Genomic DNA, 27,151 nt, shown 5'->3' with positions numbered 1-27,151 from the left:
TGCCAGTGAACTAGGGGCTGCAGCCCTTTGCTGGCTAGCGAGTGCCTGTAGCCTTTGTCAGTGCAGGCCTGCTCCCAGCTAGGGAGGTCTCTCACTGAGTGTAACCTTGGGGAGGGAAACATGACTGCTTTTAGTATGGTCATTGCAGCTGTCTGTTTTATGTTTTTCCCCAGCTTTGCTGTTCATCAGATATGTTGTGAGTCTGTAATAGTCTGACCTGGGCAAACGAGCTTCAGGCTTGAAACCTGGCCTGATGCTGTGGAGATGTTTTTATGTTTTTGGCCTGTAATGCCAAGAAACACCAAGCTGCAGTGCAGTGGATCTTTTCTGCCTTCCAGTGGTCTGTTAACTCATGGGCATTTAGTAACCCAAATGATGATGTCTGTTGCTAGATTCGTCCCTAATGTGACCACACTGGGTTTGGCAGAGAGTCAATACATGTCTCTTGCCCATGCCCTTAACCCGAGCATGTTTTGAAATATATCTTAAATATTATTTTTTCTGAAGGAAGGAGAGCTGAGGAGCAGTTGCACTTGCCTTACTCTGCACTCCTAGTTGGAAAGCAGCCTGGCCTCTCACATAGACTGAAGACCCCACAGGTGCTCCAGTGCTGACAGTTTTGCTGCCCAGTTGCTTTCTTGTGTCTCACCGAAGAAGCTTCACAGCCTGCACTGATTCTGTTTTGACTAGATCTGCTCACATGGGCTTTGGGGCTCTTCCCAAGGATGTAGAGGGTGATCCGGGATGGCAGAGGGGCACGGAGGGACAGTGGCTGAGTGGAAGCAGACGATGCTCTGTGCCGTTTGCTGACTGGGGGTGCAAAACTCCAGCAGTGTCAGAGATACATGGCTAAAAGGTATCACACAAAAGATTCAGGTCCTGTGTGGCTAATGCTTGAATGTGTTGTCTTAAAGCTCTGGTGACCTGCCAGCCGGATGAATTCCAGTGTGGCGATGGGACCTGTATCCACGGAGCAAAGCAGTGTGACAAGGTGCATGACTGTCCTGACAACAGCGATGAGGCAGGCTGCGTCCAAGGTAGGTACAGACAGCTCTGCACTCCTCATGCTCTGCGGTGTAAGCCTGCAAGAGCTGCGTGGCCATTGGAAAGGGAAGAGGCTTTTGCTGCTCCTCTGGGCCATGGCAGGCTGCTTCCTGTAGAGAGTTTTAAGCCATTCTTGCAGTGGGGTTGCTTGGGAGAGATGATTGTGCTGACCAGGCAGACTGCATGTTGTGAAAAGTTCCTTGCATGATACTCAGGCTTAATGTTCATTTGCTTAATCTCATCCTATTTCTGCTAATGACACCCTCTTGAAGCTTTATGTCAGGCTTTTTGTTGTCATGAGCCTCATCTAACTTAGTTGCTTTCCTCTCTTGCCCGACATGACAGAGTCAGCATGTGAAAGTCCCAGCAAGTTTCAGTGTAAGAGTGGAGAGTGCATTGACGGAGGCAAAGTGTGCGATTCACATAGAGACTGCAGGGACTGGTCTGACGAGCCTCTGAAAGAATGTGGTACAGTACTTGCCTTCTACGTGTTGCTCCTGTTGTAACTGTTTCCCCTCTCCTCCATCTGGTGCTCACAGCTTTGAGTGTAACCACATGTAGCTGCTAATGCTATTTCTCACTCTGCTCCTCTTTCCTTGCCTTTATTCTCTCATCACCCTTCATATGAATATAATTAGTAGCCTAATCTGATCATCTGCAAGTTTGAACTGTGCCCTTCTCAGCTCAGCTTTTATTCTTGGAGAGATGTATGAACTCAGCATGGGACTAGGAGCCGGGAATTCCCCCTCTCCCCAGATACTAGTGTCTTCCACAGCACAGACCTCATTGCCTAAATTATCTTGGATTTGTAAGATGATGATAACATCATAAAGATTTAGCACTGGGAACATGCTTGGAAGGTGAAAATACATAGAGCGGCAGCAATCACTGAGAGATGACTTCAGCCATTTCTGGGTTTTACACATTGTTGCTGCTTCCCTTAGAAATGACAGCAGGTTGCTCTCTGCAGTGTCCTGCCAGCTCTGGGCTAGTGAGAATGAGCAAGACACGAGAGCTGGGTCTGCATCAGGGATGTCAGTCAGCAGAATGGAAAGCCCAGGCCAGAGAGCAGTGCTGCTCTCCCAAGGGCAGCCCCTCTCTCTTCTTTGCCACCAGGTGTTGTGGGCACCAGCCCCAGTCTGGAGTGTTACTCAAACGTTGTTTTTTTTCCCCAGTGCAGAAATGTCTCAGACAGGCATCACTTTCCATGACATCATGGAGCACCAGTAGCATGGAGCTCAGTGCCAGCCTCTTAAATAACTTGCATTCAGGAAGAACTGTCAGTCTCTCCTCTGTATCAGACAAGCATGTGTGCATGCCTAGTGAGGATGCTCTTACCTTGTCCTTTCAGTATGCCCTTGCTTTCTTCCACACTAATCCACATCTCCCTGTCTTTCTGAGTGGGTGTCGCAACTTGTCTGTCTGTGGAGGTCTCCCAACAAAGCTGGCAGCCCAGTTTGTCTCAGGAGACCACGCAGTGGCATGGCACAGCTGGGTTTGGTGCTCAACCTTGCCGTGGTGCTGTGGCTGACTTGGTGCAGTCGGAGGCTGGCAGTGAAGTATCATTTGAGTTAGGAAGCTGAGCAGAGAACAGCCCCCAAAGGAAACATGCTTCTTTAAGAGTGCAGAATGGTGTGGATTGCTGTGAATGTAATGCCTGCCCACAAGTAATCCACGGGTAAGGCAGGAGGTGCAGGGCACACTCCTCATCTTGGTGCATCTGTCTAGCTGTGTGCTAGGCACTGTAGTGCCCTCCGAGATTCCTAAAAAAAAAAACCACAGCACAAGGCAGAACATCACTTGTCTTATTTTAGGCAGACGGTGAATATACCGCTGAAGTTTGGGTAATGGGCAGCAGCTGCCCAGCAGAAAGAGAACAGGCAAACATCTCTGCCTGGCTCCTCCTCAGCTCCTGTTGAGAAGTGCAGCAAGTGAACCAGCACTTGATTTACAGTCTCTAAATCCTTTCCACAAAGCACCTCTGAAACCAGGGGAATCATCTGAGTGAGGATTTGCTTGTCAGTCGAAACAGCCTTTGTAGTATTTTGCAGAGAGCAGTTGTGCATGTTTATGACCCAATTTGCTAGAAGCTTATGCAAGGTAGGAGTAGGTGATAGCCATTAATAAACATCATCGAACAGTGACAACACAGTGTGAGTCTGTGGACACCTTCTTGGAGCCTAGTGAACATGCTCTATTAATAATGTATTGATATCTGTATGTGTGTGTCTTTGATAGGAAGGTGAAAGCATCCCAGAGCTGAGATGGAGTTCCTTCTGGCATGATATTTTCCTAGTCTTACTGACTTAATTGGCTTGTGGTTGTTTTCATTGTCTTCCAAGAGGACTGGTTTAATGGCTCTGCTGTACTGCTCACCTGCAGTGTGCAAGGAAGCAAGAAGTAAAAAATAAATGAAAAATTTGCCTTTAAATTGCATTACAGATTGAAGCAAATCAGTTGTGTTTGTTCTAGTGAGCCCTCTATCCCTGAAATCCCACAGCTGCTGTTCAGCAGTCTTACTTAGGGAGAGGACTTTCTCTTCACCTTGTGTAGGTTAATTACAAGACCAAGAGATGTTATTTGTGACAGGAAACCAGCTTTCCTCAGCCTCTCATTCAGTTCTAGTTACAAGGATCCATTTAGTCTGTTTTTCATTTCAGCACTTGAAAGCAGGATCAGAGAGGTGGCCTTGGACTAGAGAGGGACCCAGGAGAGGATGGGACTGTTGCTTCATAGATTGCACACTTGGGCTGATGCAGGCTGCCAGCAGAGACTGCCGTGTGGGAGGCGTTTGTGGGAGGGCTGTATCTCAGTGCTAATGGAGTATCTCTGACAGACTGTACTGTGGTGTTTTCTGGAATTTTCACATACATCATTCCTTGGAGCTAGATGGGAAAATGGTGCAGTATTTCAAAATAGCTGGCCCCTGGGAGATGAGACTCCCCCAGCATGAATTATTAAAGCTCAGAGAGACTGTTCAGAAAAGTCAACATAAACCAGTGCATGGGGAAGAAGGAGTCTCCTGGAGAGAGCCCTTAGGTCCCTTGGAAGTTTCTCACATGCGGCAGAACATGCTCAAAGCAGCAGCTCTCTGATGAGATGAGATGCAGAGATTCATATACGCTGTATCCCCAGGGCTCCCTGTTCATGTAGCCACTAGCTTTCAGTCCAAATGATCCTACAGTGTTGGTTTGGAATAAGAAGAGGCAAGAAAGTGATATGGTGGTGACTTCCCCATCTGTGAAGTCACTCGTATGCTCTGTGGGGCCAGTCCTGGCTACCAAAAGCTGATAGGTATGGGAAAATTTCTGAGGACCTCGACCTCTCTTAATTTTATTCCATTTTACAACTAAAAGCCTTCCTATATCACAGATAATCTGTATATCCCTTCCAGGTATTAATGAATGCTCTATGAACAATGGTGGTTGCTCACACATATGCAAAGACTTGAAGATCGGTTATGAATGTGAATGCCCGCCCGGATACAAGCTTCTGGATAAAAAAACGTGTGGAGGTAATTTACATGCAAACAGCAGTCCCTTGTGTTTCACCATACAGAGAAGTGATTATATTCACTTCAGCATTGCTCCATCACAGATGGTTTGATTTCAAGTTATTGATGGGTTTCAAACACTCCTTTCAGACATAGATGAATGTGAGAATCCAGACGCTTGTAGCCAGATCTGCATTAATTACAAGGGGGACTACAAATGCGAGTGCTACGAGGGATATGAGATGGACACCCTGTCGAAGAACTGCAAAGCTGTAGGTAAGACAACCCCACAGGCACTTAAACTCTGCTCGCTCAACATCACAACTCCAATAAGAAAACATGCTTGCAGGCTGAGGCTAGGGGAACGGAAACAAAAGGAAACTAGCAAAGCAAGCAAGCAAAGACGCTTCGTTTCGAGCAGCACAGAACTGCTGCGGTGATAGCAGATGCGTCTCTAGGCAAGAACTACTGATCATGCAGATCAGAATATTTTAACAGTGTACAGAGCAAGATTACAGTCACTAGTTGGCTGTTTGAAGCTGAAACCAGAAAAGAAAGTCTCTTGACAGGTGTTATTAAAAACAGTGCAGCAAAAACATTTAGTGGTAGTAGTATTACAAGGAAGAAAACATCCCAATTAAAGCGTGGTAGGTTAGCCACCTCTCCACTCTCCCAACCTCTTACGCAAATACCAACCAGCAGTTTGCTTGACCTTATTGCAAAAATGAATGTTAATGTCAGAGGGATAGAAAGTTGATTTGTGCAAGACTGAGCACTGGCCATGGTGAAGGTTTCATTAATGGAAATAGAGGGTCTCTTGGGGAAGGGTGAGTTCCCTGCAATACAAAATTGCTTCTCTAGTGTTATCCTGCACATCCATGTGGCCTCTTTTTCCCAAGTTCTATATGGTATGTACATTGTCCAGCTGTCCTCATAAAATCTGTTAGTGTTACACCTGCAGTGAGTTAGGACTGACCCAGATCCTGGGACACTGATCTGCTTGTTGGTTAGAAAATTATGTTGTGCCTGAGAGTCTGTGCCGGGAACCCTGCAGCACCATGTGTTCCAGTGCTAGAACCTTGTCCCACCGCTCCCCTTTCAGTATCATGTTCCTCAATCCCCTTTTGTCCTTCCCAGTGGAAAGACGCTCTTTGTTAGGATCTTCTACTGGACACTGCTGGAGGCAAACCAGTCTAACCCACTAAAGCTTGTTCTGAGCCTCCCATCCTGTCCCTACCTCAAACAGGGAGATGCACAAAGAGGAACTAAAGCTTCAGTTGTTTTTGCTTATTTTAGTGACGCCTAAGAACCCAGAGAGTCACATGCTGTGCTACTTGCAGAGGGCAGGGATGTGCACCTCTTGATCTGAGCCTACAGACATAGGTGTCTGCTTCCTGCAGTAGGAAACTGGCCTCCATGGGGCCCACTGTGAATAACTGTGGAGTCTAAGGTGGTGTTCTAAGCAAAATAACTATTGAGTTTCTGTGTGTCCTGCTCCCCTGTCAACTTCATGCTCCACAAGAGGCGATGGCCTGGGCTGGCCTGAGATCACGACTGCAGTAGCGGTATCACCAGCACCCAGGCTGCAGGCTCTGGCCCACAAAAAAGAGACATGAACTGCCTGAGGCCTAGTGCTCAGGTGGACTGTGTGAGTTCTGCATGGGCGTGAGGGTCAAAAATTCCTCCCTGGCAACCAGTCCTGGCTTTGCTGGATTCAATGTGGCTCTATCGTGCCTCAAGTCTGTCTGCCTCCATTCCCTCCAGCCAGCCCGGAGGGCTGTCTCTTCCTTGTCCTGGCCATGAGTCACTAAAATGTGGCCTGTGTATTTTGTGTCTAAAATGTGTAATTGAAGGTGAAAACATTGCCCAGAGTTTTGCTTGTGGCTTAGCAGAATGGGCAGACCAAGAGCCAGCGTGCATCTCATGACCACAGAGGTGCTGCGGTTCTCCATATCCGTGTGTGATAGCTCTGCCTCTTGCATTTGCTTCTGGTGCGGTGTAAAGCTTTTCTTACGAAGCAGAACTATCAGTGGCTGACAGTTCTGTTGTTGTTCGAGAAATGAAAGCTGAATGTAGCCCTTGCGTCAGCTGGTAAAATGACAAATGTGCTTATTTTCTGTGGTAGGCAAGAGTCCATACCTGATCTTCACCAATCGCCATGAGGTCCGTAAGATAGACCTGGTGAAAAGGGACTACTCTCGCATCATTCCCATGTTGAAGAATGTTGTGGCGCTGGATGTAGAGGTGGCAACAAACAGAATATATTGGTGTGATTTATTCTACCGAAAAATCTACAGGTAAGGAGCAGGAGAGGATGTGTGTATTGGTACCTTTCCAAGGCTATGGTTTAGTCTGTACCCCCTAAGGACAGTCTGCAGAGAAAAATACAGGGTACAGTGAACCTGAGGGCTTTTCTTCTCTTACTGGGTTACCTGTTGTGGCCCAGACTTGATAAGCTTTTTCCGTAATTGATAACAAAATTATGGCTTGTGCAGTTATCTGGTTTGATAATACAGGAAGGCTTTTCGTCAATAATAGATCCTGCTGCATTTGTGCAATTACACGTAGACTCTTGTTTACTGAGTCACAGTATTGCTAAGCAGTGCTGCGTGAGACTGCCGCTGTGCTGTGTGCTTGCTATACGTGAAACCACAAAGGACTCAGCATCTGAAAGCATAAAGGAAGCAAATGGTGGGAGCAAGGAGGTAGCAACGCAGATACTCACTGCCCACTCCAGTCTCTGGTAGACTGGGTTTAAATTCACAGCACTTGACCACAGTATGCATTCTGTAATTCTCATTCTCCCTCCTCATTCAGCTGTTTTTATGGCCACCATCACAGTATTATGTACCGGGGCTTGTGGGTGTGCCTAGTCAAAAATGCATTTAATTTATGCGCTGAAAATCCCCCCTGTATATTCTGATTTGCATAGCTGTTGCACCCTATTGCAGCTGCTACAGTGATTTGCTCTGGATTTTAGCTAACGATCAGGCAAAGGTTGATGGGTTTCAGTGCGTGGGAGCCAAGCTGGGGTTTCTGCAGGCTGTGGTAGCTCCCATGGCATTGGCCGGGCAATTTGCCCAGGCTGTGCTGAGTATGGAGCATTGAAGTAGGTAGGCAGGTACCTGAGCAGCCCTGTGGGGCTCTGAAAATGGGGAGAGGGTTCAGAAAAAAGCTGACTGCTTTCACCGTGACTGATTCTGTAGGCACAGGTAAGGGCTTCGTATTCATATGCAGAGAATTATTCAAGACACACTGGTCCTTCTGCAGCGCTCTGACAGGGAATGCCCTGGGGCGCTGGGGGCCCCTGACTGTACCAACTTTTTCTTCTTCCAAACAGCAGAATTTTTCTCTTTCTTACTCCTACTTGTATTAGCTTTGTTGTAAATCCCGCCTTCTCTGCAGACCAAGCTGTGCAAACATAACTTCTTAACAATTAATGTTGCTGTTTAAGATACTGCTACTATCACCAATATCAAACACTTCTAAACAAAGGCCACCATGTCCATGGAGAACAGGACTCTGCCTGCAGGAGTCCTGTGGGGGAAAAGCAGTCTGTAGTTGTAAGAGGCTGTTGCCAGGTGAAAACTATGGTACAGGAGGTAATTGCTAGCAAGAGATCCCACCTTTCTTAACATTCACCTCCCTTGCCTTTCCAGTCCCTCTCCTGTTGAGGTGATGTCCCCGTTGGGGTGCCAAAAGATATTTTACAGTATTTAGTTACTGGGAGAATTGCAGTGTCACCTCTGTATTTCACGAAGCCGCAGGAGCCTCTCTTGGCTTCCCCACCAGTGCAGCAAGTCACACTGAGGGTACGGCACAGCACCTCGCCACAGTGATGGACAGGAAGCGTGAACATGGCTGTTTCACTGGGCAGGAGTTAATCGACCTGGAGTTGTAGAGTCAGAGTGTGTGGTACCCAGCAGATTAAAACAGCAGTCTTGGGAACATTGTCAGATGCCCTGCAGAACCCCAGTGATACCGTTCATTTGGTGTTGGGTCAGAGAGAAAGCAAAACCATTCCATATAGTGAAGATGCAGCAGTTTGCTGTTAATCCAGGCTGACTCTGCATAGTCATCCCAGCCTGGGACACAGACCATAAAACAGTGTTAAAAATTCCTAGGGTTAGATGTTTGTTTCCAAGTCTCTGATCTGATACTTGAGAGCTCAGCTCCCGTATGACTTATCTTCTCATTCCATGACCAAAGGCAGGATGGCTAGTGGACAGAAAATGTAAATCATCTTGGAGTTTCAGATGTTCAGAGGGTAAAAAAACCCTTTCTGTGGTTGATAACTTTTTGAAGATGTACCAAATTATTCTAAGAGCCAGACTAAGCTCTTAGGAACACCAATACAAACTCAGAATAACTCCATTACAGTTCGCTCAGTGCAATTGATGTTGGTGCTGGGGCAACAGAGCAGAATCAGCCCATGTGCTTGTAGGAGCAACACTGAGTTACTTGTGAAACATCCACGTGGAGTTTGCTGCCTTTTAATATTTCGAAAGATTTTGAGGCTGACGCTATTTGCTGAACATTTTCTTTGTATCTAATAAGAGATCATTGCCAAATTAATGCAGGTCCATGAATTCCTTTGATGAATCATAATTAGTTACACAGGTCCTAATTCTACAATACATTTAAGCACGTTTATATGCATGCCAAGTTCATCTCTGTTCAGCAGAGCACTGGAGATTGTATTTCTAACGTCCATAAATCCCATGAATCGATGCTATTGAAGTTAACGTGCCTGAAGTCAAATGTTTTGCTGAATCGTGCAGTTACAGCAGGAAGCAGGTAGAAAAATAAAGTGACAGTTCCCTGTTCTGCAAACGCCTGCCATCCAGATACAGGGAAATGAGAACAATTTGTAGGAGAACACAGAAGGAGGCAGCACGCAGCTGTAAAGGTTTCTGTGTCGGTCACGCTGCTCCATGTGTACTTTCTTTCCGTGGGGTTGGAGTGGTGCTACCCGGCATTCAGCTGTCTGAGGTCCAACCCCGTGCACATCTGCACGGCCCTCTCTGTGCTGTGTGTCAGTCCTGTGACGAATCCTGTCTTTGCAGTGCCTACATAGACAAAGCAAGTGACACCGCTGAGCAGGTGATTTTGATAGACAGCCAGCTGAACTCTCCCGAAGGACTGGCAATAGACTGGGTTCATAAGAATATCTACTGGACGGATTCCGGAAACAAGACCATCTCAGTGGCCACTGCAGATGGAAGCAGGAGGAGGACACTTTTCAACAGCGACCTCAGTGAGCCGAGAGCCATTGCTGTTGATCCCACACGGAGGTAGGCGTAAAGACCACAAACACTCCCTTCACTAACAGGGACGTTCTAGTCTTCTTTCTCCCTCTCTTACGAACTTGTGGGTGGTTCTCATCTCGTCAAGACTTACAGATGCCCTTTAAGATAGATAGATCCATTGAACTTAAATGGGACTGCCGAGATGGTTCAACTAACTCTTTGGAAGGCCGCTGCTGTTAAAGAAAGTTCTGAAAATAATGGTGAGGTCGTGTGTTCGATGGGCCTGAGCTGGCCCAGGCACACAGGTTGTGCTGGGAAATAAGTAGCCTGTCTGATGTGTATGGGCTGCCTGGATAAGTGAAGTCCACAAACCTAGCAGACACACCAGGAGGTAGTTTGCATGGGGTTACTAAGGTGACATTTTGCATCCTGGTGCAAGTTTTGTGGCAGAGTACCCTGTGGGACAGTATGTGGCTCCACTAGGTGCGTATCAGAATGAACTGAAGTGGCTGAGGGGCTTTGCTCTATTAAGGAGAGAGCAGTGCACCTCCTACTCCGATTAGTAGTGCAGATTTCTTACACTAGGGTCCAATTGACTGTTTTCTTGCTTGTGACTCCTTGAGGTTCATGTACTGGTCTGACTGGGGAGACAAAGCTAAGATCGAGAAAGCTGGCCTGAATGGCGTGGGGCGGCAAGTGCTGGTGACTGACAACATTGAGTGGCCAAATGGCATCACACTTGGTAAGTGCCCAGGTTAGAGCTACAGCATCCACTGTGGCTGATGTAAATTTATTTTTATTGTTAAATAGGAAAACAAAATAGTAATTTTGCAAAGGCACCTGCACATAAAAATCCTGGAAATGCTCACCAACACGGACAATTTTATTTCAGTAGCAAGCATATGTGGTAAGTCTTGCCACAGTCAGAACTTCACACTGCAGGAGCTCTGAGTTGCAGTGTGTTTCAGGTGTTTCAGGTGTGCCTTAAGGCAGAGGGAAATTTTGGGGAGGATGCAGAGCTGCAACAACCCTTTGGAAGTCCGGGAAGCATCAGGGAGTCCGTGGTGCTAGTGACCCTGCACCTGGACCTGTCTCAGGAGCAGCGTCACGGTACTTCATTGGACTGATTAATGCACGGTGCATCAAGGAAAGCGACGCGGCCTGCAGGGGCCTTCAGCGTGCCTGCCCAGCCGCCCTGGGTGGAGGTGGTGACACGGAACCCATCTTGGCTTGTATCCTGCATCCTGCTGGCGCACAGAGGGCTGTGGTTGTTCTCGCTGCCACGTGGATTTGCAGGAGTGGAAGGGAGGTTTCCTGCAGGTACAGCCGTATGCATTTAATGCCATGCAGATGTGAGGTTCTCTGCATGGTTTTATATTTGAAAATTCTGGCCATGACAGGGATGTAGGAGAAAATGCTGCTACCATAGTGTTGAAGTGCTACTGCTGTGAACAAATAATGTTGTCCTTTAGTAATTAAGAAATTAATTAATGACTTGTTTAATTACAGAACTTGTTTTGTGTTGGCACTCATCCACGTGCGTTCTGTTTAGTGAATCTCATCCAAAATGAGTGAATTTGCTCCAGGAAGAGAAATACAGTGCTCAGCATCCTAAATAACACTGGATCCTTCCCTCCAGGGAATCCTAACCCAGGATCCTTGCCTGCACCCTCCCCAAAACCTAGCTGGCTGTGGCGGGAGTGTCCCCACCACCAGCGCTCCCCCAGCCAGCAGCACAAGAAGGGTTCCTGGACCCAGGATTCTTCTTCACTGAAAATGTGTCAATCGCACATCTCCTTCAGAGGTGTTTCATTTGAATCCCAGTGGTTGTTCTCCAGCAAGAGGCCAAGGACTGAATAGCCTTGAGAGGGACGAAGCTTCTCGCTCAGGCACTCATGGAGTGACTCTGGGAAGCCCAAACTGCTGCTGGACGGCTCCTCCTGGTAACAAAAGAACCTCATTGCACAAAGCTGTCAGTCAGGCATTCCCCCCCCACACAACAGAATGTTCCTCCTTTTTAATCTTATTTATAGGGTCTTATCCCAGTATATCTGGGCACCGATTCAAAATCAGAACTAGTGTTTAAAAAAAAAGGGCCCAATAATAAAGAGATTAGTCATGCTGCCAGCAGGAAAAACATGCTGGGCAAGAGAAAAAGAGTTGCAGGAGCTGTGTGTAATTTTGCTTCATTGTGTTTCACTTTCCAGATTTGCTGAATCAGCGTCTCTACTGGGTGGACTCCAAATTGCATTCGCTGTCCTGCATTGATTTCAATGGCAGCAACAGAAAAGTTCTGATCTCTTCTGTTGATGATCTGAGCCATCCTTTCGGCTTAGCTGTGTTTGAGGTAAGAGTTGAAAACGGATGCAGAACAGACTGGAGACTGCAAGAGGTCTCAAAGCTCTTCTTGATTAAAAGCTCTGCCTTTTGCATAGCACAGAAAGCTCAGCGAGGGCGTTCGCTGCTATAGAAACCGATTAACCTGGCGTGGGTTCAGCGGGGGAAAATTCTAAAGCTCTTAATCAGGAGCAATGCATTGTCTTGTGCTCTTACCTAATGTAGTACTGGTGCGTCCGTGAGGGGCTGGTGGTGCCTGGTGTAACACTTCCCACAGAACTGGAAAACGGGTAGTGGGTTTTCCTTGATCTGAGTTGAGCCAACTGTCTGTGCAAGGGCCAAAACTATTAGCAAGGGAAGGGAGAAGCCACTTACTGTGATCAGCAGCTGGGACAACCATTCACTGAGTGACACTGCAACATGTCTCATCTTTTGAAAGCCGGACTTTGGGAGGAGCTGCACGGGCGCAGAGGAGCCCCTCAGCCTGCAGCGGAGCACTCTGCTGCTCTCACCAGCTTTGTCTTACACCATTTTTGTGTACCTGTGTTGCATTTTTCTGGTGCCCACAGAATCCTCACGGGAGGATGGCCCCTTAAATTTTGCAGCGTTAGCTAGTTGTTTCTGTTGTCCTCCCAGCATTCGCAGAAGTATCCTCAGAAACGTTTTCACAGGTCTCGGGAGTCTCAAGGCTTCAGCCCGGAGTACCTGTGCCAGCAAGGCACTCGCAGGGCTCCCCCTGCAGTCACTGTGCACCAGTGCATGGCTGAGGTTGGGGACTTGGCATTAAAAAGGTGTTCACATAGTTCTGAAAGGGTCAGATAATTCTCTTTCAGGCTGAACTGCTTCAGGTGTGACACACAAACCCTGCCACACGTCAGTGAAACTTCGCTTTTCCCCAAAATTATAGCTCTGATCCTACAAAGACATAAGCCCATTTTCACAAAGAATTACAGCCTCCTACTTGAGTATGTTCCATTGAAAATCCAATTAGTGCTGTAGATTCGATACTCTTGTACCTTTCAGTGTCACACTGTCGCCTTACTAAAAGCAGTGTGGTAATGAATTACATAGTACAGTCAAGGAGGAACTGAGATCTGCAGAAATTACTACACACGTGGGCGTCCGTGTTTCTGCCATTAGTTTATACGCAGGTACCCAGTGGCAGGGCCCAGGGCTGACGGTGTCCTTGCAGTTTGTATCTCATGCCAAGCATGTGTTTGAAACTCTGTGTTCCCCGTCCCATCTCAGGAGTGCTCCAGGGGTATGGAAGTCATAATTCAAATTCCTGCTTTGCCTGGGTGGAAGTGGAGAGACAATCCAGCTCTTCCTCCCCTGGCAGAGGATTGCAAGTATCACTAGCCTGGGGCAGTGGAGCTAAGCTCCTTGCTGTGATTATTTAAACAATTATAGGAACGAAAGTGTTAACTTTGGCACCTCACTGTAGGTAAGCTACAGCAGAGAAAGGTGTCTGGTTGGCTCCCTGTCGAAGTGTGTGTCACAGACTCCTTTTCTCTTCATTTCACTTAACTAGGTTGGCTTTTGACTCAGCAAAACCCTCTTCCTTAAAACCCTTATTCCTCCCGTGCAATGTGTGTGATGTGCAGGCATCTAACTTTGGGCACGGGTTTCCCCAACACATTGGTGCTCGTTAGCTTTACCCTCATCAGCACTGTTTGGAAGGATCTCTTGGGTTATTTAACCTCTGTACGACCTTCCTCATCTGAATGGCTGGTTAGAATAACAGAGAACCCTTTTGCTTTTGATGATTTGCCCTTGTTCTCCAGCGATGTGGCTTTCCTTACTGAAATACAGGTGGTTTTTAGCAGGCAGGAGCAGCCATAGCTGACCAAGCAACTCTGATAACTGCAATTCCTGCGTACCTCCTTGACCAGTTATTTTGTACCTTCAATCACAGTATGCCATGCAAAAGATATTCATAAAAAAGAGAAACAGATACTCATCTTCCAGGTGTGCTCTAGGCACTGGCCTCTTCATAGATACCTGCTTATGCAGGTCTTCTCTTTGGAAAGGAGACAAAAATCAGCAGAAATAACAAAAGTTTCTGGCCCTTTGGTTCTGCTCATCATCCACCCTGTCTTTAAAAAAAAAAAGGTTCAGAACCAGAATGCATGCAGCTCTGCTGTACTTAACCAAATCTCTGCTCGCTCACCTCAGTCTCCTCGCTACTCAGAATTACTAAGCACTTTATAAACATGTAGGATGGCTGTGCTTTTGACCATTAGAAATAACAATGTCAAAAAAAAAAAAAACACAACACTGCAGGCAGAAGTAGCGTGAACCGAAGGTGCCCCAAGGTAGAACGCAGTGCACTGACTTTGTGATTACTGGAGTTTAATTCAACTTGAGTTGGATTTGAGCAGGGCCGGGTCAGAAATCCTGTGCGTTTCCTGCAGGACAGAGTGTTCTGGACTGACCTGGAAAATGAAGCAATCTTCAGCGCAAACAGGCTGAACGGCTTGGACATCTCCATTTTGGCAGAAAATCTCAATAATCCTCATGACATCGTGGTATTTCATGAATTAAAGCAGCCCAAAGGTAAGACATGTCCTCAGGGCATCATGGCCCTAAGTCAGGTTTATTCGACTAGTAAATGAAATGCTTCCGCGTGGTTCTCAATGAGAGAAAGCACAGGTAATAACGCGAAATCAATGCCTAATGTTTGAAGTTCCTGCATAATTAATTCAGCAGCAGCATTTATTGAGAAGTCTGCAATTTGTTAATGGCTGTTTAATTAGCATCTTTGGTAACAACGAGTTACTCTCATCACTGTGATGCTTGCCATTCGTTATACATCTGGGCAGTTTTTATAGTCGCGTGTAAGGTTTCGCTCTACTCCAAACTGTAAAGATGCTTAAGCAGCCCGATTAATTGAGGTAGGGAGTGGAAGAGTCTTCTTAGAGAACCTGATATTTCTTTGCCAAGAACGAGAAATAATTAGAAAAATAACTTTTTTCTTCCGTCCTTTGAACAGCTCCGGATTCCTGTGAGCTCAGCCCCCAGCCCAACGGAGGCTGTGACTATTTGTGTCTCCCCGCACCTCAGATCTCTCCCCATTCTCCCAAGTACACGTGTGCCTGTCCTGACAATATGTGGCTGGGTCCTGACATGAAAAAATGCTACAAAGGTAAATACAGTTGTGTCACTCTTTCATTATTCCAACAAAATCATACTTAGAGTGAATATATTGCCTGATGGTGGAACACAAAACACTAGCTTTTGTACTCTGCTACTTGCTGCCTTTGGAACTCAGCATCGTCGTGTCCTTTATTGAAAGCTTGTTTGTTTTTGAAAGCATAACCAGAAAAAGATACAGCAGGAAGAGGAAAAAAGGGATAAGGCCCAGCACTAAAAGTGTGAATGGTCAATAAATCATTAAAATTTGCCACGTTACTGCCCTATAGATACTGGAGAGGCCACAGTCGTTGCTGACAATATCCTGAAGAGACGGGTGGTTTCAGTGTAGTTTTCCCTAACGTGCAAATAGTTCCCGCTACAAATTCAGTATTTTCTGAGGTACTGAAAAAAACCCTAAGTTTTTTAACTTGTTCACTGCCTTCCATCCAGAGTGCTCTATTACTCTTAACAAATTAGGCTTGACTTCAGGAAATAATTTCTGTAGCTTTAGGCAGAGAACTATTGATAGTCTGACTATTTGGTAAATAGAATTGGAATTTGGTTTCTGTTTCTAATCAGTAAACATAACAATCCTCCCCATATTTATATCACCATTTGTGATTTTCTTTGTATACTGACTTTAACCAAATTTTATTATTGCTCTTGTTTTTCAGATCTTCCAACTACTTCAACTACTGTCCTGGTTTCTACAACCGCAGCATCCCGTACTGCCAGTACCACGACCATCGCAGCTGTACTTGGCAGTGCCAGTAACACCACTGAAGTCATCCCCAAAGCTGTGTCAGAAGCCACGATTACCACCCCGAGTTTTCATTTACTTTCCACCACATCCATCCTGGTAGATTCTGAGATGACCACTGGAAACAGCAATTTGTCACAGCACTGTAAGAGAATGAGATTATTCTTTTCTTTTCCTATATAAGCCGTATCACAAACACTCATGGACTGGTGGGAGACCTGACCTAACATCTCGGGTATAAACAGGTAGAGGCACAGCAGGTTTTCTCTCTGTTACGATGGCTGATGTGATTCCAGCCATGCAGGGTGTTGAGGGAGTTATGTCAGGTTTTCATCCGTCACACGTGAAACGGACTCTAGAGACGAGGCCCTGAGAGTTGGTACTAGTCTTTGCCTTGGGCCTGATACGAGTTCATCCCAGCTTCAGTGCTGTTTGTAGTGCTGCAGACCGTAATATGGAGGATTCCACAGGTGCTTCACCTGTTTTAATTGTTGAATTTTTAATGTGATCGGGCACAAGTTGTGTGTGAGAAATGCCTCCTGTCCGGCTTTAGCCCTCCTGGACGTTTGGAATGACTACGGCCCAAGATGAGCTGCCTGTGTTTTGCGTGGCTGTGCTTTGCACATTAATGTGGCCTGATCCAGGACACCTGTTGGAAGTTTGGCATTACAATCTCAGAAAAGTGTCCCAATGGAGAGCACTAATAGGTGATCCTCAAGTTCTCCCTACGGCATGAGTGAGCAATGACACCACTCTGCCATCTCCGTGCTAACAGCTAATCCCGCCAGATCCTGCTGATGAGGTACAGCAGAAAAGCTGAACTGCCTTTCCAAAAAATAAAAAAAATCCAGTCCAGAGAGACAACTTTACTCTTCAGGACCTCAAACACATCTAGATTGCTTTAAAAACAGTAAAATACTTTTTTTCCTTAAACGTTTCACTGAGCAGAACAGGCAGTTTCCCGTGCGTCTGGAAAGCACAACTAATCCATCCCTGTGTGAGGAGGGCGCTGTTTGTAGGCAGAGCGATGCAGCACGCTCGTACTGCGCGGGGGAAAGCAGAATTGATTTGTAAAATTCATTCTTGTAAGTCCTTTTTGTGCAAATTTCTTTCAAATGCAGTAATTAACTTTTTAATAATCCATGGAAGCTAGGTGCTTTAATTGTCCATGTTTGAAATAGTCTGGCTTGTTATTAAGTAAATAACTATGTAATAGAACAACCTGCCACAGGGAAGTATTTAAAAGGATAAATTGCCTTTTAAGTTCCATGAATTGGTGTATCAAAAGACAAACTGCAGTTAGTTCCTCCTCTCTCAGTTCCTGGTATTTTAGCAAAAAGGAATTTTCTGTGCTGATCCCCTGTTATAAGAGCTCAGAGCAAACATTTTTAAATATATAACTTGAAAAGTAGAGTGATATTTTTTTAACTATTTTTCCCAATAACTGTTTTTTTCTCTTGTAAGTACGATATTGAGTTTTGGGGTAATTCTTGCATGCCGAGGCAGACTGCCCCAATGAGTGAGATGTGTGTTGACTGACTCCCTAGCTGTCAATAAATAAAAAAAACATTAAAAAGAAAAGCTGTGCAGATGGCTTTGAACGACATTCTCCTTCTGACAGCTCAATAAATCATTGATTGCGTCAGTGCTAGAAAGTGTTCTGTGGATTTTGAAGAGCACTATGCACCCTCCCCGACCCATGCATGAAAATTCCATTAAATGTCATGGTTTTTAAAACTGGCCTCTGTTTTTGTGCTTGAAAATTAGAGGCACAAGTACAGTCACTTCCTTGTTTCTGGGCAGAGGTTCTCGATCCGATGACGCTGTACCGAGCAGTTCCCGTCTCTGGCCACTCTCCTGGTGTGTGGTTTCCAGTCCTGCCGGGGCAGCAGCACTTTACGGCCAGGCTGTTTATGGTTCCTAAGAAGGAGCAGCTCAGCTCGGCCCAGATTTGGGTGTACGTGCTTTTTATCTTCTCCGTAGTGATTTTATTACAAAACTTTTCATAAACTCAATTACAGAAGCTTTCTGATGGGCAGAGCAACACGGTTACTAACATAAAACATTCTTTAGATGTGGCTTTAAAAACCAGCAAATGAGTTAAATGATCAAAACGATTTCTGTAATTACAGATGCAAATAATGACCAAGGCTTTGATTCAACTGTGACAGCAGCTGTTATTGGGATTGTCATTCCTGTCGGTAAGCTGATTTCAATTTAACCTTTGCAGGAGCTCAGGCCAAAATGCTCGTGTAAATACTCTCTTCCGATTTTCAGGGTTGGGGGTGGCAAAGGGAACTGTTGAAATGGGCAAAAGAGCCTGGCTTTGAGAAAATTGTACAATCCCAGCAGATTCGAGCCTGGCTAACAGCCCTTCCTTTCCCCTTTCCTCAGTGGTCATCGGCCTGCTGTGCATGGGGGGATACCTCATCTGGCGAAACTGGAAACGGAAGAACACTAAAAGCATGAATTTTGATAATCCAGTGTATAGGAAGACAACAGAAGAGGAAGATGAAGACGAAATCCATATTGGGCGGACTGCCCAAATTGGCCATGTCTACCCAGCAGTAAGTATCTGAGGAAACTGCTGACAGAGAAGATTAATTTTGATGAGAGTTTAGATACAGAATTATCGCCAGCCGATTACAGTGTTGGTTATTTGCCATAAAATGACAAAAAAACGGAACTTCTTTAATAATCATTGAATAGGCAGAAGCCTAAACTTCTAGGCAGCTCGTGCAGTTGTCTTAGAATATAGCGGTCTGTATAATGAGATATTCTACTCAAATGAAGAATAATTGTCCTAATCAATACACCTAGGAAGCCAGCCCGTGTAAAGCTGGCTACCTCAAGAGCTCAATATGTGACAGCTGGTTACTTATCCTCTACTGGATTCCATTATTTCTGTCCCTAGACTTCTACCAAGTGTCTAAATACCTTAAGGATAACTTGAGTTTCTCTACAAACCAGGGAGAACATTATCTGTGTAAGAGTGTAAAGAAGAGTCAGATTCCTCACAAGGAGGAGTAAATGAGGTTCTGTAAGAAGTTAAGGGAATTTGCTTTGGCAAGATTGAGCTCTACAAAAAGCAAACACTCATTTTGATAGCAAGCCCAGCGTATGCAGAAGAGAGAGAAGCTGTTCTGCACGGCAGTTTGTCTGTAAAGGAGCCTCCTGCAAAGCAGCAGCCCTGGGGAGATGAAGCATTGGCAGTTATAACCGCATTGTATTTTTAGAAGAGAGCACAAAGATCCGTAAGTAATGAGTGGAGGCAGTGGAGCTTCTGCAGGCGGGCAGGCGTGTACATAGGTAATGCCCTGTGTTATCTAAAGGTCCTGCTAAAAATCACACTTGACAAGGTGTCATCCCTTACAAGGAACTTTATTCAATACACAGTGAAGTAAACTTCCCAACACCTCTTCAGTAACACTCGAGTGAGAGACCCCATTTGAGGGGAAAAAAAATCAGTACACGAAACAGATTTGTCACCAATACACTACGGACAACAATGAGATTTTTAAGAAGCAACAGTATCACAAGTCACAGATTTTCTCAAGTGTGGTTTGTTTTTTTTTCTCCTTCACAGCGTGTAGCGTTAAGCTTAGAAGATGACGGGTTGCCATGAGGATGAAGTTGCTGCTCCAGACAAGCCCCCGAACGAATTTGCTTTGGATCACAGAACCCGCTTTTTCTTTCTGATCGTTATTTATGTTGCAGAAGGGTAACCACAAAGTTATAATGAACTGCAAACATCCAAAGGATGTGAGAGTTTTGTATGTATAATCTTTTATACACGTTTTAACTTGTTGCACTACCCATTTGTGATAGTGAATAAGCGACAGCTGAGCTACTAACTCAATGTACATAACCAGCCAGGCCGAAGGTTCAGTAGCTATTGCTTTATTCTAAGACTATATTTATAGATATTTTGTAAATATGTTGAATATGCTTTGTGGCTATCCATCAACATAAGTAAAAAAAATATTCTGTACAGGCAGTTTAGAAATATTTATTAACAAAATCTGGATTATAAGATCTGTTCTGTAAATATAGTAGAGGGGTGAAAGTATTTATTTTTGGTATGTTTGGCTTGCTGTGCATAGATTATCTGTGTATATATCTATCTAGACTAGATAGATATATAGGCATATAAATATATACATATATAAAAAAATATATACATATATTTTAAAACTACTAGCCTACGTTTATGAACATTAGGAACAATTGAATTTTTACAGGATGTTTGAGAAGTTTGCTTTGAAATCTAAAGACACTAAGGAAGAGCTGTGCGCTAAGACAGCTGCCGAATGAAGTGCTCCCGTAACAAACAGAGCTCCGGTTTCCAAACGGGCTCAAAAGGGTTGCTTTTACATTTTCCACTCTATCCAGAAAAGCTTCCTCTGCGGTGCTTTTCACTAAAGCGCTATTGCTTACTGCATCTCAGCCAGGAGAAACTCCTACAGCACCCAATTTTTTTTGTCTTGTTGCTTTTTACAGCTTGGTACAAATTTGATGTAGGTTTCTTGTTTGTTTCTAAATGCAGATCTAAATGCTTTTTCCCACTGGGAATATTGCATCTCTCAAATTAGCTTAGAATTAGAGACACAAAGATTTAGCCTTGTACTTCCATACACCCACAGTGAGCACACTCACCTGGCTCATGAGGAAGAAAAAACCCCAGGACAGTAACAAAAGGTAATTCCTTCCCTCCTTGCCCTTTTCCCCTACTCATACTGATTAAGAGTCCAAATTTAGGAGATGCTCTGGGGCAGAGTCTTAATTCAGCATACATAGAATTCTTTGAAGCGCAGCAATTATCTTGCAAATTACTGCCCATGGAACAACCTGCCCCAGGGCAGCTCTCCCACACCACACGGAGCACTAGGCAAGAAGGTTAAAGGAGGTTAAAAACTCACGGCCGTATCAATATTGTTGGCTGGGGCATCCTGCACCTTGCAGAAAAAACACCGGTTTTTTCTCATCTCGTTCTGTGAGATTCCCAGGGAATCTCTGTGGGGAGTGAGTGACTAGCACCTCCCTGAGCTGTACCAAAACCTAGGGAAATTTCCTAGTGTTCTTACGTCAGTCTGAGCTTTGGTATTCAAGTGAGTAGAAGAGACTCAGCCTGAGTAGGTTTGGGGTTTTTTCCTTGTGTTTTTCCTTCTTTTAGAATAAATTCACAGTGTAATGTGAGCTGGAAGTGGATTCTTGACTAAGAAAAGGAAGAAAGCGTCTAAAGGGCAATTTTGCATTACAAACATAATACATACTCTCAAAATACTTCATGGCCTGCATAGACAATACAGAAATAATCAAGCATCCTTCTATTCAAATTTTAGATTTTAAGGCAGTGAAAAAAACGATTGAGAATATCCCATTATTGTTTTAAGGTCTGAAGCTCTGTTTCTACAAATCCATGCACTGTGTGCATGAAATAAAAAACTGAGAAAAGGCTGTATGTGATAACACTGTAACTAACAGACGAATGTAAATATATTTGAAAGTTCTACAGTTTTGATACTTTTTTAAGAACACATGCACACAAACAAACCTGTATAAACCATGTATAAAAGGCTGCAGTTTTTTTCAAACCATTGTAAATGAACTCAATGTGCAGTGCTGATTTCAGCCTTTACAGATTTATAACTACTGAGAAGTCAAACACCAAATTTGTTTTTTAAGAAATTAATTATTTTAAATAATGGTTCAGATTGTTAGGATGATATTTAACATTGTAATCATTTCTGATCTCTGTCTTGTCATATTGAAGTTCTGTTAGAGTAAGTTCTTGCTTGGTGCCTTTTGTGTTTCAGTTTTTATGTGACCGACAAAAGGACCAGGGAGGGGCGGGGGAGGGATCTGCTCAGTGTAACACTTGCTGTTCTTACATCGATAAGGATTACTGAAAACCAAATGAACACATTTGTAAAACAGTGCACTGTTTCTATAGAACGATTAAATTTTTTTATCTGGGACTACTGAACTAATTCCTTTATAGCGCCTGAAATGCTGGGACTGTGTCATATTTTGGGCTGAGTTTTCCTTAACTCTTAATTGTCCAAACGCAAAGTGGGACTTGGGAGCGCTATTGTATAATTCAGCTATTCGCAACAGCGAGAAGAGTTCACATTCTACATGTAAATGAACAGACCGTTTTGCTCTGAATTATCTTTCTCTGCTACTTTGGCTTTGATCACCTTCAAATCACACAGAAAACAGTACAGGGTTCATTATTTCCTTGTGCTGAACAAATATCTCAGTGATGTAGCAAAAATGAGTAAAGCTTCCAAGTACACTAGTCGTTACCCATTGTGAGAAAATGTCTCAAAAGCGAGTGGTGCATACAACAAAACTGGTGTAGTTTTTAACCCGCACTATTACATGTTGGACTGTTCAACTGTTGCAAACCACTCAGTTGCTTCATACAGCTTTTGGTAACACGTACGTACAGAAGCTGAAAACGTTGTTACAGGCAAATACGCACTCTTTTGCCATCCTGAAAAAAGAGAGACAGAAATACTGCTATTCTTGGAAACACAACAGGCAGTCTTAACTTTTTTTTTTTTTTTTCATATAAACATACAAACAACCTCCTCTATGGAAATAAAGCCAAAATGAGATCGCCTGTAGTAGAAGTACAGCGATAGCTTTAGTCGGAGACGAGTGAGTGAGAACTAAATGTGCAGTTAGCTTGCTCTCTTCCCCTTCTCTTGTAAAAATGAAATCCTAGATAAGAAACAAGGGTATTGTGAACAAGGAGGGATGACTGGAGGCGTTTCCTGAAATGGATGAGTGGTTTGGATCTTATGTGCAGCATTTCCCTGCGCAGAGAGATGCTTGCGCAGGCAGTCCAGTGCTTGAAAGACTTTTCTCCTTTTGGGTATTGCTGGATGTCCCCTTCGGTCTGTCTCTGTGGGGAATCTACTGTGTAACTTAACTTAAAATCCATGTTATCAGCCAGGGGAATAAAGTAGCCATAAATACCAACATCCCTTGATATGTACCTCCTCAAAACCAAGAAAACCAAACTGTGCATCAAATGACCGTTCTTTTTCCTACCCCAGGTAATTTGCAGGAAAGAATCATTAGCAATCAGAGCACCGCACGTAATACAACCTTTCACTGTCACGCGTTGTTATAAAGCCTTTGGAAGCAGTAGACTTACTGAAAGTAACTTTCAGTCACTTTTTGTCCCTAAAGGAACACTGCCAAGCAGCTAATCCTTTCCAGACACAAATAGTTATTACCAAATTAGTGTGGACTTATGTACTGGTAAATATTGGTGGCTTTGTTTTCTGTGTAACTGAAAGTAGGTTTTTGTTACTTTAAAATGTTTCTCCATTTCAGTTAAATATTTTAGCAGAGTAATAAGGCAGCAAACAGAAAAAACTGACAACAACAACAAACAAAACATCTCTCCAGGTCTAAATACAGAGGACAGCACAACCAAGAAGTGAAAGAACCTCATTAGAGTCCCAAACCTCTCTGGGGCATTGATGTATTCTGCCAACACAAATCTCTTCTTACTCTTTTTTTAGTTTTTTTTTAATTTATTTTGACTCTATGCTGTATTAGCAATAAAACTCTTATTTTTTTGTTTCCCTTTTTACACATAGTAACTTCACAGTATGAGTCCATCCATACTAGTACTGTGCTGCCTGCTTTCATTAAGATGCTGTACACCTACATGTACTCCTATAAATCCCTCGGGTACCTTTCTGCCTTCTGCAGGAGCACGTACGCATCATTTCCTCACACTGAGGTTGTTCTCCAGAAAATAAGTCCTTCAACTTTGTGAAACAGTTTTAAATCTGTCTTCCTAATTTACATCCTTGCCATCAGGAAGGGAGCTGTGGCCATGGTCTGTTGCACGGTTTTTCACTGCTTCAATGCAGGAGCTCATATAGCCCCAATTTCAGTTGTCTCCTAAATGCACAGTGTCAACATTGGAAAGATTCAAAGGGAAAAGACACCAACAGAGACAGTGAATTTAGATGTGGGATGCATGAGCCACATTTTAGATTCAAGCCACAGTCCATTTGCACATTAACATGCTGGGTGCTCAGTGGCCAGCTCAAAACACTAATTAACAAAACACCCACACTCACACGCTTCCTCTCTCTTACTTTGTGGGTCCTGGTGCCCTCTATTCAAACAGGGTACCAGGAGCACTGCGCCAGTCTGCACTGACCCAGGATGCCCTGGAAACAGCACGCTGGGTGATGAAGGTATCGGTACAGTCCCAGGAGACAGCTTGACAGAGTCGCTTTCAGTTGTAGATGGAGGGTTGTTGTGGCCTGTCCTGCTGACAAAAATTGGGGCTGCAGCTGTGTGTTTCTGCAACAACTCGCAAACAATCATTCCCATGGGAAGGCAGCAAGCATCTCCCCGCCAAGACTCATTTCATGATGAGGTGAAATGTGGGAAGCTTGGGGTGAAGTGCAGCTCTCAAAGTCTGTGCCAGGGACAGGACTGTCTGAGCTCTCGCACGTCGAGACAATGAGCTGGAGGAAAGGCCTACACTGGTCATCCTGGTCACAGAAAAAATATGCAGAGCTGTGCGCTTCAGTAAATAATCTGAAGTCCCTGTAAGCAAAGAAATGGGGTATTGGCTTTCTTTGGGGTAGTGACAGAGCCCTAACTGGCTATTCTCAGCTAGATTAAATTGTGTAAACTGGTAAATAGTGGTGGTTTAGTTTTCTATTTAACGAAAAGGAGGTTTTTGTTACTTTAAAATATTTCTCCATTTCAGTTAAGTATTTTAACAGAGTAATACGGTAGCAAATAGAAAAAACTGACAACAACAACAACAAACGAAAAATCTCTCCAGGTCTAAATATAGAGGACAGCACAGCTGAAAAGAAGGAACCTCATTAGAGTCCCAAACCTCTCTGGGGCATTGAGATTAAAATATTCTCAGCCTGGCAAATTGCGTACCAGGCTCACTGCACCTAGAGCAGGAGGAAACAAACTGAGCCAGCGCACCTCACCTGACTTGTACGGCCACAAGCACAGACTCCCCAGCCACGACACAAGTCTCACAGAATCAAATTTTACATAGATAAAGATGAACCTGTGGCTTTTGATATCACAGCAGCAGACACAGTAACACAAAAGATGAGCGTCACAAAAGATTACCTCGCAACAGTGTCCCCAGAAGTGAGGCCACCTGCCTCAGGACACTGCCCTTGGATTTCTCATACCGACAGTGGCAGCATCTACCGGCAGAAACCAACAAGCACGCGTTACGGCCACGTTCTTAGCTCTTACAGGAGGTCAGCAACGCTAACTTGTCTCCGTACTTATGCATCAACAAGCAGAATGAGAATTAACACGATTTAAAAAATAATAATGTTTTTCAAATTGTTTGCAGCATTCAAATTTCACTGTGTACCTCAGTGGGAGAACATTTTCTTAAGGGATTAGCCGCAGCTGCCTGCTAAGTGCCCCCCTCTGTTAAGGAAACCACTGCAATCTCATCAGTCACGATAAGGCAGCCGCCTTAGCAGGGAGTTAGAAGCTACGACAGTGTAACAAGCAAATCTCCCTCTTATTTTGATAGGCCCTGGCCTGGTGACATGCATGGCTTACACAGGAGTCCAGCAAAAAAAGAAGGCTGAACTGATGTTTTTGTTTTTTTTTGTCTTCACATCAGTTCAGTTCTTCAGTCCTTGCCTACAGGCTACAAAATCAGGTGGAAGAGTAGAGGCTATAACTTACAGTTCTTGGCCAGGTACAACTGAGGACAAATAAGAAAGACACGTCACATGACCCTGTTCAGGGTTTTATCTGCTGAGTCTGCCAAGCAAGGAATCGATTAGTTCCAACTGTTGTATTTTATTTTCAGGCATATATTCCCCCACTCAGACTTAGCTGAAAGCACATACATTCATTTAATTCAAGCCATTACACAAAAAGGATAATGGAAAACCTTATGACCACACATTCAAGAAAAAACCTTGAATGTACGTATTTTGTTAATAAGACACAGACCTAAATAAGGTCTAAGCATAGAGAACACCTCACAATAACACTCAGAAGACAAATAATACTTGGAAAATTATGTTTAGGTCTAAATTTTGATGACAGGAATTTTTCTTACAAAGGCTAAGTTGACTTTTAGACTTCCTGTAAGAATGAAAAACTGACATGAAATTATTGGAAATATATATGAAATTATTATTAGCATGACTTGAAATGTGTGCCACATTTAAAAGCCTGACCTCATAAACTGAATTCACATTATTTTAATGCTAAAGGCATCAGCAGCAATAAAAGTCGTGAGGAAGTTAATAATAAAAACTCTTTCAAACACATCAGAGGCTGGAAGCCTGCAAAAGAGCAGGTGAGGTTAACAGAATCTGTTGCTGTAGAGGAAGCTCATGGTGAATATGTATTTTTGATTTTGCATACCACTTTGATCTTCCCATTTCTAAAAAGGCCTAATGCAGCGAGAAAAGACACTGAGAAGGTCAACAAGGATAACTGAGGAAGATTTTACATTTTTCAAGGCTTCAACTCAGAAAGACACAACTGAGAGGATGTACAGCCCCTATATGTAAAATCATTAGTGGCCCAGAGAAAGCACCAGGACGTAATTATTTTTCTAAGCATCCATGACTAGCTCCTAGTGGATTGGAGCTGGGGTAAATGGGATTAGTCTGATCCAATGACAGTCCTGATGAGTAATTTCTCACATTTGCTTTTCTTTCTTTTTTAGGCATTGCCTTATTTACTACAGAACATGGAACTTTTTTTAGAAAATACAATAGCTGAAGCTTATCAGACATATTGTCCCTATGAACAAAGCAGTTCATGGACCTTAAAGTCAGCTCTGGTTCCATGCAGAGCTACACTAGACAATTACACGCCTTTCCTTCCTTTATTCCTTAATACTTACAGGAGAAGGAGAACCATCGCAGTTTACCTCTTTCAGGCAACACCTGACCAAAAACCTTTATCTCTAGGCTGCCATTAAGGTCACAGTATAACTTCTGCACCTGTTCCTGCCTTTCTGTTCATCTCAGTTGCCTCCTGTTGTTTTTTTAGAGTACCATTCTCCAATAAATACCTAATATCCCTTGTTTAAAAGGCAATATTCAGCACAGTGGCTTTGACCGCATAGTATTG

General features: G+C 44.1%; 1 protein-coding gene across 2 annotated transcripts in view; it reads left to right on the top strand.

The window, feature by feature from the left end:
- Positions 1–21,036, top strand: part of LRP8 (LDL receptor related protein 8) — a 189,385-nt gene extending 168,349 nt beyond the window's left edge. Inside the window, exons 6-19 of one of the 2 annotated variants that reach the window (XM_054211317.1) lie at positions 915–1,037; positions 1,390–1,512; positions 4,439–4,558; positions 4,688–4,813; positions 6,663–6,834; positions 9,604–9,831; positions 10,410–10,528; positions 11,994–12,133; positions 14,538–14,679; positions 15,116–15,268; positions 15,933–16,163; positions 18,151–18,219; positions 18,413–18,585; positions 19,605–21,036. In XM_054211317.1, the coding sequence (XP_054067292.1) occupies positions 915–1,037; positions 1,390–1,512; positions 4,439–4,558; positions 4,688–4,813; positions 6,663–6,834; positions 9,604–9,831; positions 10,410–10,528; positions 11,994–12,133; positions 14,538–14,679; positions 15,116–15,268; positions 15,933–16,163; positions 18,151–18,219; positions 18,413–18,585; positions 19,605–19,643 (1,958 nt within the window). In that variant the 3' untranslated portion in view covers positions 19,644–21,036. The remainder of the gene's footprint in view (positions 1–914; positions 1,038–1,389; positions 1,513–4,438; positions 4,559–4,687; positions 4,814–6,662; positions 6,835–9,603; positions 9,832–10,409; positions 10,529–11,993; positions 12,134–14,537; positions 14,680–15,115; positions 15,269–15,932; positions 16,164–18,150; positions 18,220–18,412; positions 18,586–19,604) is intronic. The other variant, XM_054211318.1, reaches the window with a different exon arrangement.
- The last annotated feature ends 6,115 nt before the right edge of the window (positions 21,037–27,151 follow it).

This window comes from Rissa tridactyla, chromosome 8, assembly GCF_028500815.1.
Source record: "Rissa tridactyla isolate bRisTri1 chromosome 8, bRisTri1.patW.cur.20221130, whole genome shotgun sequence".
NCBI lineage: Eukaryota > Metazoa > Chordata > Aves > Charadriiformes > Laridae > Rissa > Rissa tridactyla.
This window is presented reverse-complemented; position numbering and strand designations above follow the sequence as displayed.